The 12,631-nt window shown below is 37.2% G+C and overlaps 1 protein-coding gene across 1 annotated transcript; it reads right to left on the reverse strand.

The window, feature by feature from the left end:
- Positions 1-11,060: 11,060 nt before the first annotated feature.
- On the reverse strand, positions 11,061-12,631 carry LOC137014371 (uncharacterized). Its single transcript, XM_067378655.1, has 3 exons — positions 12,464-12,631; positions 12,073-12,355; positions 11,061-11,821 (listed from the first exon to the last, which is right to left on the reverse strand). Exons 1-3 carry the CDS (start codon positions 12,625-12,627, stop codon positions 11,171-11,173), a joined length of 1,098 nt encoding a protein of 365 aa, XP_067234756.1. The 5' UTR covers positions 12,628-12,631; the 3' UTR covers positions 11,061-11,170.

Here is a 12,631-nt window from a genome sequence, read left to right on the forward strand (position 1 = left end):
TCATCATCGCTGGAAGCAGCCCGGGTTTGTTTTCAACTAGCGCGCCACTGTGAGGCACTTCCGGTAAATATCAGTTCAGAAATGCATGAAATTCACAACAGCTTGAGATTTGTTTTGAAAAATAAATAATGTATTCTGTATATAATGTATCTGAATGTCCCCTTTGTACATTTTTGCCTTAATAATACCATTGCTCTACTATTTTATTTTTTCTGCTGTTGCAAAATTTATAGATTAGCCTACTAAATAATCTACATGCGACCTCTTTTTATATTTTTATGTATGCTTAACATTTTTATTCTTAACAGCTTTTAATATTTTACATTGTGAGCCTGCTGGAAGTCAAACTAAATATTATATGAGCTGTATTTTCAATACATTTGTATGCAGATTGCAGGTTTTGCAATTGCAAGTTTGTTATTAAAACTCATATTCACAAAAGAATATTAAAAAAGTCTTAGAGGTTTTGAATGACATGAGAGTGAGTAAATTATTTTTATTCCTAAATATCCCTTTAAAACTGGCTATTTTAGTGTTTAGCATTTATAATAGTTCTCACAGCAATAAACATTGTATTTGTGCCTTTCATGCCAATAAAAAGTTATGAAACCCCAAAGTATACCATATTTGTGTGGAATGAGCATGTTGAGGTGAGGAGCATTTTTTTAGAGGACTATAGATGACCTACAAAGCGTCCTTTATTGATTTCTTGGGTGGCATTTGCACTGTGGCTTTTCACAAGCTAGAAATGTCATTGTTCATTACAAAACTGATGCCTTTATCAACTACACTGTTTACACACAAGAAAAATAATCTTATTTAATACAGTGAGATGAGTACAGTGATCTGTTTTATTTTCCAAACATGATCAGTGTAGGCCTACTAAACATTTTTGAGGCATCATTGCAAATTCCCTCAACTTTCATGCTAGCAAATTCATATTTTACAAAACATCAAAAAAAGTATGTGTATTATATAGCTATTATACTGATATATAGCCAACTATATAGTGTGCACTAGACACTAAGACTGTAGGCTATATGACTTTTCCAGGCCATATTTATTTGGTGACTAACATTTTCACACTCTGGCGGGTGACATATGATAACGCAGTGAGATCCTCAAAAGTGATAATTAAAAGACTTCTAGATTTTCATAAATGCCTCTGCAGACACCTTTTTACTTGAAAATGGTATTAGAATTTAAGCGGCAGGTGAAGGGTGTGTTTCATCTTATCTAAAAATTTATATATATATATATATATATATATATATATATATATATATATATATATATATATATATATATATATATACATATGTGTGGCAAAAGGACGTGCTCAGGAAAGCTCAGCGCTGAAGCCTGGAGTATTTTGTAATTTAAAATATATATAAACCAAGACACATTAATAATGTAAAATTAATTGTAAAATGAAACCCTGTGGAGTTAATGCAAAAGGGTATTGTATTATTTTTTTCCACTTGAATTAATGAAAGATGATTATAGTCACAATGAAAACAAAACTAATGATTCTAAATAATTTCGAAATAATTCATCTGTGGTGCATATCATTATTTTATTTTTTTTTTATTCATGTGCCCAAGTAATCTTTAATCAAAATAACTTCCCTCCCTCTTGCTTTCCCATCTCTTATGATGTTTACTGGTGCGAGGATGACACAACCTGTCACTCACATGACATCACAGTAATAGCAAACCACAACGGTCCAATCAATTCCCAGTGTACAAAATCAAGTCCCGCCCTATATTTTTTCTCATTCCAGAAGCAGTTTCACTCAGGCCCCGTTTACACTAGTGTGTTTTCGTTTTAAAACGCATAAAGTTTTGCTACGGCTGTGCCTGTTGTTTACACTACGCCAGTGTTTTCGAACCTCGAAAATGGAGACTTTCGAAAACACTGCCGACCTTGTTTTAGTTTGAAGACGCCGTTTCAGTATAAACCATACACCATGAAAAATAGGTATAAATGTACAGAAGAGGATTAGGGCCAAGCAATAATAAAAAAATAAAACCATCTCGAGATTAAAGTTGTTAAATTTCGAGAAAAAACTTGTTAAATTTCGAGAAAAAAGTCGAAATAGAATGTTGAGAATAAACTCATTAAATTACGAAAAAAAATCGTTAAATTTCGAGAAAAAAGTCGCGATAAAATGTTGAGAATAAAGTCATTAAATTATGAGAAAAAATTTGTTAAATTATGAGAAACAAATTTGTTAAATTATAAGAAAAAAGTCGTTAAATTACGAGAACAAATTCGTTAAATTATGAGAAAAATGTTGTTAAATTTTGAGGAAAAATTAGAGATAAAATGTTGAGAATTACGAGAAAAAAGTTGTTAAATTATGAGAACAAATTCGTAATTTAACTTCTGTATAAATGGACCAAATCGGAGACTTTTTTAAAACATTCACTCTGCGTATCCTTGACGACTGTGTAAACAATAACATGGAGACTAAACTGCAATCTTTGCTTTGTTGTCATTTTTAGCAGCCATTGTGCAGTTAAACTGCATTTTTTTTTTTAATACTACAGCTGCATGCGCAAGAGGCAAATATTTACACTTGTACGCGCATACCCAGTGTGCACGGACGGCCATGTGACACACATTTTCGGTCGTGTAGTATAGACGGAGATCGCTGTGGAAACGCCAGTGTAGACGGGGATCGTTTTCATTTTAAACGGCCGTTTTAAAACAAAACCGCACTAGTGTAAACAGGGCCTCAGATATATATCACAATAGGGAAGAAAAGACTAGTAGGCTATCACAAATTCTGTTTCATGCTGACTTTAAAAAAGAAATATACAAAACAGAAGCTTAAACTTTTGAGCTCTGCTGTATATATCTGTTATTTTTATCTATTTATATAAATTAACTTGTTATGCCATGTTTATTATTTTAATATATGTTGTCCTTGACAAACACTTTCTTTATTATCTAATAAATGGAAAATGACGTCTAGTGTATCTGTGTTTCTTTATTAATATTCTTGAATCAATAACAGCACATAAACTATACAACACTTTATACAGTCTGATGAGCCTACAATCCACAAAAGATTGATTATATAACATTTTCAGTTGATTTCATAGACACGTATTCTGGATAGCGTTGGATGAGTTTTCCCCCTTCACTTCCATCCGTCTTTATATCAGAACTAAAGGCCTGTATGTGGTGGATGAAATATGGTTTAACACCTAAATGTTCACCATGTGCTCACTGTGATAGACCCTGCTGGTAATCAGCCTGGATCTGAGATCAGTCATTCAAAGCATTCCAGCCTGAGGAAACAGACTGCACCTTCAGATGAATGTGTCCTGGGTTCGGTATGATTCATCACCTCCTCTGGTACACCGAAGCTTCACTGTCCAAATCACTTTATTTGTCTAAAACGCTACAGTGCTGTGGTCGCCTCCCTGAGCGGTCTGACCGGTTGATATGACTCTCAGCACATCACTGACCTGGAGACCTTTGGACTGATTTCCCTGTTTTATTTTCCGCATGGCTGTCTCTTTCTGATATGCGAACCTGTGATTAGGGAGAGGATCGCTCTGCGTCTTCTCCCACTGTGAGATAAAGTGCTTGGCTGATGAACCAAATCTATCGCCCTGGCTTGCACCCATGCTCCTGCCTGGACTCATCATGAATATTCCGCACTAAGAGTCCAATATGGAACATAACCCAAACACATTTGATATCGCAAAGACCAGGTAGAAACTTTGATGTTCTTATATGTTTATTTTTGAAACACTTTAGGCTCTTCTGAAAGTGAGCAGGTTCCAGGGGCTATCTGGAAAAACTAACATTTTGCTTTGTTAAAGTCAAGAAATAAAAATTGGAATTTTTTATGGAATATTGCAGTGTTTTTTATAAATAATGTATCTGTACACATCTTTTTTTTTTAATTAAAAACATTAAAATCGGCATGAATCTGAAGTTGTGAAAGTCTTTTCTTTCCTATTGTGACATATATCTGAGTGAATCTGTCATGTCTGTTTTGTGGTTTTGTTTCAAGTTTATGCTTTCAAGTCTTTTATTTTGTTTTTGCCAATGTTCCTGTTTGTTTCCTGCAACCTCTGTTGTTTTAAGAAATTTAAGTTCATGTCAAGTCAAGTCTTCTTTAATTTTGTATGTTTGGATTAATAAACTGTACAGTGGTTCTCACTTCAACTTGCCTTCAGTGAACATTTGTAACTGTCAAATATGAACCCAGTAGTTTGTCTCCTTTGCCTTTGTCAAGGTCATTGGGCGGGACATATCGAACAGCCCCTCTCCTTTAAAAAAAAATTGCCAATAGCGTTTCATTTATAATATATATATTCTAATCTCTAACCATAATCTCTATCCACTCTGTGCTATCTTTTCTCTGGACCGGAGCAGAATGTGTGTGCATTGCAGTGGTTTGTGTGACTAACGTGAAACCAGACTTCATTCCCCTCATTGGAAAGCATATTTAATCCTTCACTTTCCCCTATATGGCATTCACCATGTAGAAAATAGTAAATGTGTGAGCAAGTGATCGATTTTAGCCACAACTTCAATGTCTATTTATAAAGTAGGGAACGCTGAATGCTGAATCTTCTAAATATGAATTTTGTTATTGTTTTGAGGCACACTAGTTTATAGATAAGAGTAAGGCTAACATATTCATACTAAAAGCCAAAAAACTTCAATTTTGATTTCATGGCGACTGTAAAGTTAGAGTTACTGATTAGAAGCCTGGCAGTTACACAGTTTAGTCCATGCCAGAGCCTGTTCATGTCATGGCTGCCATGCCAGAGCCTCATTACGTCATGGCTGCCATGCCAGATTCCCCTCACATCATGGACATTCAAGTTTCCCTTGGAAATTTTATGGGGATGGGGGCTATATGCCTGAAGCTCCAGCAGATGCGGCGCTTGGGCCAGCACTAGAATTACCTGCCATGGCTGTTGTGGTTCCAAATCCAGTGGTCTCAAGTCTGGTGGTCTCAGCTCTTCCAAGTCCGATGGTCCCAGAGTTCCTGCCACTGTTGTCTCCAATCATGTGTGTTTGGGCCATACACACTTCCCCAGCTCCTCCAGAGGCAGCTGCGACCCCAACAGCTCCTCCATAGGCGGAGGCTGTCCAAGAACTTTCTTGCTCTATTACGGCCACAGAGGTCGTCCATGAACTCACTGTGTCCCAAGTCCAGGTCCACCACTGCTCCACGGTCGGTCCCACCACTAAGAAAAATGTAAGTTGCCACTGTAGGTCTTCTTTATATAATAAATTACTTGCACCTCAGAGTGTACAAGATTAAAACGAAATAAACACGGTCATGTTATCTTGCGTTTAAATGAGGGATGTCTGCTGTTTGGGAATGCAGTCATGAGGTAATACCGAATCATTTTGATGACAGACGTTGGCTAAGGCATTTCAGAATGACCAAAACAACATCTCAGATGCTGTGCAATGAGATCAGTCCGCTTGTTAGTCTGGTGTTATGCTGCATTCACGCCATGAAACAGACACACCTGGGAACAATCAGAGAACAAGAAAAACTACAAAGGACTACAAAACATGGCATAAAACAGGAAATAACATAAAAGTCCACACAAGATCAGGGTGACAAAAGACAGGAATCATGACAGTGATGTTCTATTCAGAGCTATTCATGTCCTTGGACTGGGAATTATGCATTTCTAGTGTGACACTATCAATGCCTAAATGAAACTGCAGCAGTCAGGTGGTACAGCGGCCATGTGGTACAAGTAGAAGTTCTTTTAGAAAATTCCCATCTTACAAGCTGTAATTACGAGCTCTACAAGAACGTGAATTCTTTTTACAATTTGAAACCTCAATTTCAACATGGCTTGAATGCACAGTAGCTCTCAGAAAATTAGGAGTTTACATGTTGTAATTAAGTTATACAAGCATGTGAAGACTTTTTACAGTTCAGAATCATTACGGTAATCACAACATGGCATGAATGCACCTCCATGCTGTCCTAAGTCACATGAGTTTTTTGATGCAAATAAAGGAATTTATTCTGTAAATGTGTTTCCATCGTAGTTTATGTGCATGTCTTCTTTTCATTTTTATGCACATTTTTTAGAATTTATGCTCATAATTGTTGTTTCCATCCAGTGTTTTTTTTTTTTTTCATCTAATATCCCAAAACGCGCATAAAAATATTGTGGAAACACAGCTTATGATACATGAATACAATCTTGCCATTAAGTGTTACCTAGTCACTATGCAGGAACTACTAGTGATCTGGACCATTATTTTAAAGTGAAAAGCATCTTTTTCACTTTAAAATAATGGTCCAGATCACTAGTAGTTCTTGAAGATGTTCTTATTTTTACTCAGAACATGGTCATAAAATGCATCACTAATTAATCAAGTACCTAGTCATTCTTTAAGAACTACTAGTAATCTGGATCATTATTTTAAAGTGAAAAAGATGCATAGTTACTTATTAATGATGGACCATCATTCTAAAGTGTTACCATTTCATTTAAAGGCTAATTTAATTATCCTAAATAACATCCAGCATAATATGAATGTAAAAACGCAAACATTTCTAGTTTGATGTTGATAAAGAGGGCATTAAAGCTGGAAAAAAAATATCTAAAAGGCTGAAGTAAAAGCAGAAAGTGCATGTCAAAGTGATGTAACAGACTCATGCCTCCGGCACGTCATACTTTAACATTTCACAACCAGGCCATCATTATAAGGATGCTGATTCAAAGTGTTCATTCCCAACACAATCCACAGAGTTCTTCAAAGCACATTAACACCCAAACAACCCAAAAAGGATAGACTCCGTTTAAAGACAATGAGCAAACCATGTTTTACAAGTTAAAGTAGGCTAAATATCGATGTTTTTTGAGCACATGGTATAATTGCATTCAGCTCAAGACGATCTATAGCTGACTCATTACATTCTGTGTGGCTCCAGCTGTTTCAGGTGTAATTAATGCAAACTCTCTCAGACCCTTTAAGAACTCTCCATGTGGAGCGAGCAGAGGTTTTGAAGGACTAGCTCGCGGATCGCCTTTCCTGCATGCTAATGGGGAGCATGCACTTGTTGACTTGAAAGGAAAGGCAAGCATACGCTAAAGAGGTAAACATGATCAATCCAATAAATGACCCCGGACTGGAGAGCAAGAGCCAAGTAATCTCAGACAACAAAAACCCAAGTGGTCCCACCGGTACCATCACTGTCTGACATGTCTGTAATACACGTCTTCCGCTCCACTGCAAGTGTTGAAGATATAAGGGTGGGCACCGAGGGACCTCTGACAACCACCCCCCTAGCGAAAACAGTCAAGCTGAAGGACTAAATCAATGTGAGAGATGCTGCAGACATATTGAGCAAATCATTTCTGGCTCATGCATCTTTCATACAAAATAGGATAAATCATATAAGATATGACAAATGATAATCTCCTGCTTTTAAAACACATAGAAAGCATGCAATGTAGATAAAGAACTGTTTTTATAAAAAGATCCTGATTTGTCTTCTAAAACCCCTTTATAAGCATGACAGTGCTCTTTTAATGAAACAGGTTCTCTCCTCCTCTCTGGATATAATGTGGTTCAGCTTGATAAGCCTTAATAGGGGCATGTAATTAGACTCTTTGCAGAGGCTGTCTCTGCACAAAGAGCTCCAGCAGGTTCAACACAGCATTTTATTAACTTGACAGGTTAACTTTAAGGGAGGGGGGAAAAAACAGCATCTCAGAGTGTAAGGCTCAAATTAGCCCAACAGCAGTAAACACAATTACCCACTTTAAAACAATACTGACACTAATTAGGCCACCGATGAATTACTTAAAGTTCATGCTTTTTTTCTAATAGCACTGCAGCACTTAGAAAAAAATAAGACAGCTATCTGACAAAATATTCATTAAAATAGTCAATTCAATAATAATAATGAAAAAAATTGTCAAACACTTAAATATAAAAGATAATCTGAATATGTTTATGTGTGTTTGTTATCATCATTAATCAGTTTTTAAAGGTCCCGTTCTTTGTGATCCCATGTTTCAAACTTTAGTTAGTGTGTAATGTTGTTGTTAGAGTATAAATAAAATCTGTAAAAATTGTAAAGCTCAAAGTTCAATGCCAAGCGAGATATTTTATTTAAAGGAACACTCCACTTTTTTTGAAAATAGGCTCATTTTCCAACTCCCCTAGAGTTGTTGAGTTTTACCGTTTTCGAATCCATTCAGCTGATCTCCGGGTCTGGCGGTACCACTTTTAGCATAGCTTAGCATAGTTCATTGAATCTGATTAGACCGTTAGCATTAAAAATGACCAAAGAGTTTTGATATTTTTCCTATTTAAAACTTGACTCTTCTGTAGTTACATCGTGTACTAAGACCGACAGAAAATGAAAAGTTGCGATTTTCTAGGCTGATATGGCTAGGAACTATACTCTCATTCAGGCGTAATAAACAAGGAACTTTGCTGCCGTTCCATGGCTGCAGCAGTGCAATGATATTACACAGCGCCCGTGAGCCCCTGCTTGCACAGGGAACGTGCCTTGCAACCATGGAGACGTTTGTGAGAGACGCTGCGTAATATCATTGCGCCTGCTGCAGCCATGATACGGCAGCAAAGTTCCTTGATTATTACGCTGGAATGAGAGTATAGTTCCTAGCCATATCAGCCTAGAAAATCGCAACTTTTCATTTTCTGTCGGTCTTAGTACACGATTTAACTACAGAAGAGTCAAGTTTTAAATAGGAAAAATATCAAAACTCTTTGGTCATTTTTAAGCGCGATGCTAACGGTTCAATCAGATTCAATGAACTATGCTAAGCTATGCTAAAAGTGGTACCGCCAGAACCGGAGATCGGCTGAATGGATTCGAAAACGGTAAAAATCAACTGTTTAAGTCTAGGGGAGTTGGAAAATGAGCCTATTTTCAAAAAAAGTGGAGTGTTCCTTTAACAGAAGTCGCCTACATTGAACAGCCAGTTTGGACTACATCCCTCAACTTCCTTCTTTAATGACGTCACTAAAACAGTTTTTTGACTAACCTCCGCCCACAGGAATACACAAAAAAGGGGACGTGGTCTTGTTGCGCTCCCACGGAAAAGAGCAAGAGTTGTGTTTGTAGAGTGTGTTTGTCGCCATGTCGTCGAAACGCTGTTATTTTCATCCTGCAGTCCAATCAGCTTTGTTTGGCCTTCCCAGGGACGCTGTACTTAGAGATCAATGGTTACAATTTATGTTTAACTCGGTTCCAGAAAATTATAATCCACATGTAAAACTATGTGCAGCACATTTTGCTGAGGACAGCTTCCTCAGTCTCAATCAGTTTAATGCCGGATTTGCACAAGATTATTCTTGAAAGATGGAGCAGTTCCCTCTTTGTCTGGAGAAGGCGTTGTTTATGGACCACAACCGGTAAGGTAAGCTGCTGTCGAATCACAACACAGGAACCGTTGGCACAATCAGAACTCGTTATGTATTTCTGAAGGAGGGACTTCATAGAACAAGGAAGTCATCAGCCCGATTTTATGACAGATAAGTAAATTATGTGAAAAATACTGTGTTTTTTTACACGCGAAACATGAACACATGTTATATTGCACACTATAAACACAATCAAAGCTTCAAAAAAACACGAAAAACGGGACCTTTAATATCTACCCTCAGAGCAAGACAGTGCCGTGCATGTCGGGGGGGAAAAATACTGAATTAGGTGAATAATTCAATGAAAATTATACTGTTTTCCAACATTTTAAAAAAATACTTATTATTAGCATAAAATCTGATTGAAACATTAGCATGAATTCACATGAATTTCAGAATTTCCCAAATAATATAACTGTCACAACCATCACAAACACCAATCAACCCATCATCACCAGATCCGCCCACTCATTCACTTTCTCCGGAGTTCTGATTCGTTACACCTGCACTGCACCTCATCATCAAGTCACTCGTCTGGTCTCGTCGTTTATACATACAGACCTCTTACCTGCTACTCACCTGAGTACTTACCTGATCCTCCGTGTCCCATCCTCAGTCATTCGTCTTCTGTTCCAAGCCTGCTGTGTGTCCATTCTCCTCTGCCAGTGTGCACCTGAAAGGAACTTCTGTTAATTGCCAGCTAAGTTACCAGTTGAATCTCATATGCAACTATACTCACCGTTTGCTGCATTCTGTTTCTGTGTTTTTCTACAACTCTGAGGCCTGTACCATGATGGTGGTTGAACAAACTTGGGGTTATAGGATTAGTTTTGAGTTGACCAAACTACTCCAATCTGGCTTTGTTGGTACCATGATGCTGATCATCAATTTTCTCTGTCAACTCAGGCTTTGATCCTGAGTTTGCGGAGCACATGCACATGAATGCATGACATCAGTGTTGAACAGCCAATCACATGTCTTGCAACAGAGAGAAACTATGATTCACCTCTTGCGAGAGAGCCAGCGTGATTCAAAACTCTTTTGCTGAAGGTTAAGAGATTGACGAAAATTAAGTATTTAAACTGATTTACACTAATGAAAATACTTGTCCATGAAAGAGGACAGATAAAATCAATTTTCTTGCTCTATCAGTGCAAGTGAAACTTGTGAAGTTAGTTTATATAGTTGATAAAATATAGCGATAGACTCAAACATGTAAGGTCATATCATATTTAAAGGTGCCCTCGAATTAAAAATTGAATTTACCTTGGCATAGTTAAATAGCAAGAGTTCAGTACATGGAAATGACATACAGTGAGTCTCAAACTCCATTGTTTCTTCCTTCTTATATACAGTTTTTCTCAATCGATTTGGTACATTTCTCCAAACTCAGGTAACAGCTCTCAAAACAGTTAACACAGCAAACTAAACACACTCTTATGCTGGCGAAACCGTTAAGTATTCACTGCACAATGAAACACAGCATTTTATTCTAGTAATGCATTTATTAAAATTCAATATTAACATCAAAACTAAAAGTGTGTTCTCTGTTGATTTTATAACAAATTCAGCTGAAGATACACAAAGAAATAAATGAAAATACATGTTTTTCATTAAGTTCTTTAATGAGGAGTTCAGGTGTATAACAATAAGTTGTCACCCCACACACACAAATATATATATATATATTATGCAAATAAGTGCATAGGTACATAAAAAATAAAGTGATAAATGTACTGCATTCATTGAATCAATTATTTTATTGATCATGCCTCTCAATTACATCTGGCCAGAGAATTTCATCAACATCACAGAAAATATTTTCACGAGTCATGCATCGTGGGAAAAAACGTCTTGAATGCTGTATCCATCCTTGACATGCTTGTGCCCCAATATCTCCACAGGCTTCTTCCATCGCTTGAAGAAGACTTACTTGGTTGTAAGGGTTGCGATCATGTACTTTCCATCTCCAAGAGGAGAAGAATTCCTCAATTGGATTCAGGAAAGGAGAATATGGTGGAAGAAACACCATCCTGAATTGTGGGTGATTCTCAAACCACTCTCGCACTAGTGCTGAATGGTGGAATTGGACATTGTCCCAAACAACTACAAAATTCCGCACCATTTGCTCCTGATTACCCTGCGGAAAGAGGATTTCATTGAGGAGGTTTAAAAAATGTAGGAGCCTTGCTGTGTTGTATGGTCCCAAGACAGCATTGTGTGCCACAACACCAGTTGTAGAAATTGCTGCACAGAGAGTGATGTTGCCTCCTCGTTGTCCAGGGACATTGACTGTAGCACGATGGCCAATCACATTTCTCCCTCTTCTTTTTTTTTGAAGATTGAAGCCTGCTTCATCAATATACAGGTACTCATAATGAGTTGCGCTGCTATCCAACTCCAAGATTCTCTAGAGTAAAAAGAACACAAGGTAAAATATAGTAAATTTGTGTTTTACAGTAATGGGATTGATTGCAGTCAATACTACTGTGAAATTGTTGCTGAAGTTTGAGTTCACACTTTGAAGCAGCAGTATACATAGATATGCCTAAATCTTTTCACATATAGTAGCATGGAATAGTTTATGGACACATACTTAAAATTCAGGAAAAATATATCTTTGAGTTGACAGTAAAATTGCAGTAACTGGGTTGCACATACTTGAACAAACTGGAATCGCAACTCCTTCACTCTAACAGAGTTCCTCTCAAAGGGCACTTTGTATACTTGCTTCATTCGGATAGCATTTCTTCTTAGAACACGGTCAATTGTGGAGAGACTGCATTGGTGGATATTGTGGAACAGTTGATTGTCCTGTGTTATTCTTTGCTGAATTTCTTTGAGGCGGAGGGTGTTGTTCTGGACCACCATGTCAACAATGGCATGCTCTTGTTCAACTGAAAAAAGTCTTGTTCGTCCACCTGAATGTTCTCTAACTTCAATTCTGAAAAAGGTTTGGACAAGCAGGAGCATTTACTGTAGAGATCTAGACCTATGTCAAACAAGACTATATGGACTCTCATTGTAAAAGTAGAATGATATAGTTACTTACCGGTTTTCCCTCTGAAATGTACGGATAATTGAAGCCACTGTGGATCTGTTTATATTGGGCTGAACTCTCTGGCCAGCTTCTCTCAGTGAGAGACCATGATTTATGACATGGTCAATAAGTGTGGCTCTGATTTCATTTGAAACACGTGTGTACCCTACCCTCATTCTA

The sequence above is a fragment of the Chanodichthys erythropterus genome, chromosome 23, assembly GCF_024489055.1.
Source record: "Chanodichthys erythropterus isolate Z2021 chromosome 23, ASM2448905v1, whole genome shotgun sequence".
NCBI classification, from domain to species: domain Eukaryota; kingdom Metazoa; phylum Chordata; class Actinopteri; order Cypriniformes; family Xenocyprididae; genus Chanodichthys; species Chanodichthys erythropterus.

Coding starts and splice junctions, on each gene's coding strand:
- LOC137014371 (XM_067378655.1), bottom strand. CDS start 12,627: ATGAGGGTAGGGTACACACGTGTTTCAAATGAAATCAGAGCCACACTT. Junction 12,356..12,463: donor ACATTTCAGAGGGAAAACCG/GTAAGTAACTAT, acceptor AACCTTTTTCAG/AATTGAAGTTAGAGAACATT. Junction 11,822..12,072: donor TGCGATTCCAGTTTGTTCAA/GTATGTGCAACC, acceptor TTTTTACTCTAG/AGAATCTTGGAGTTGGATAG.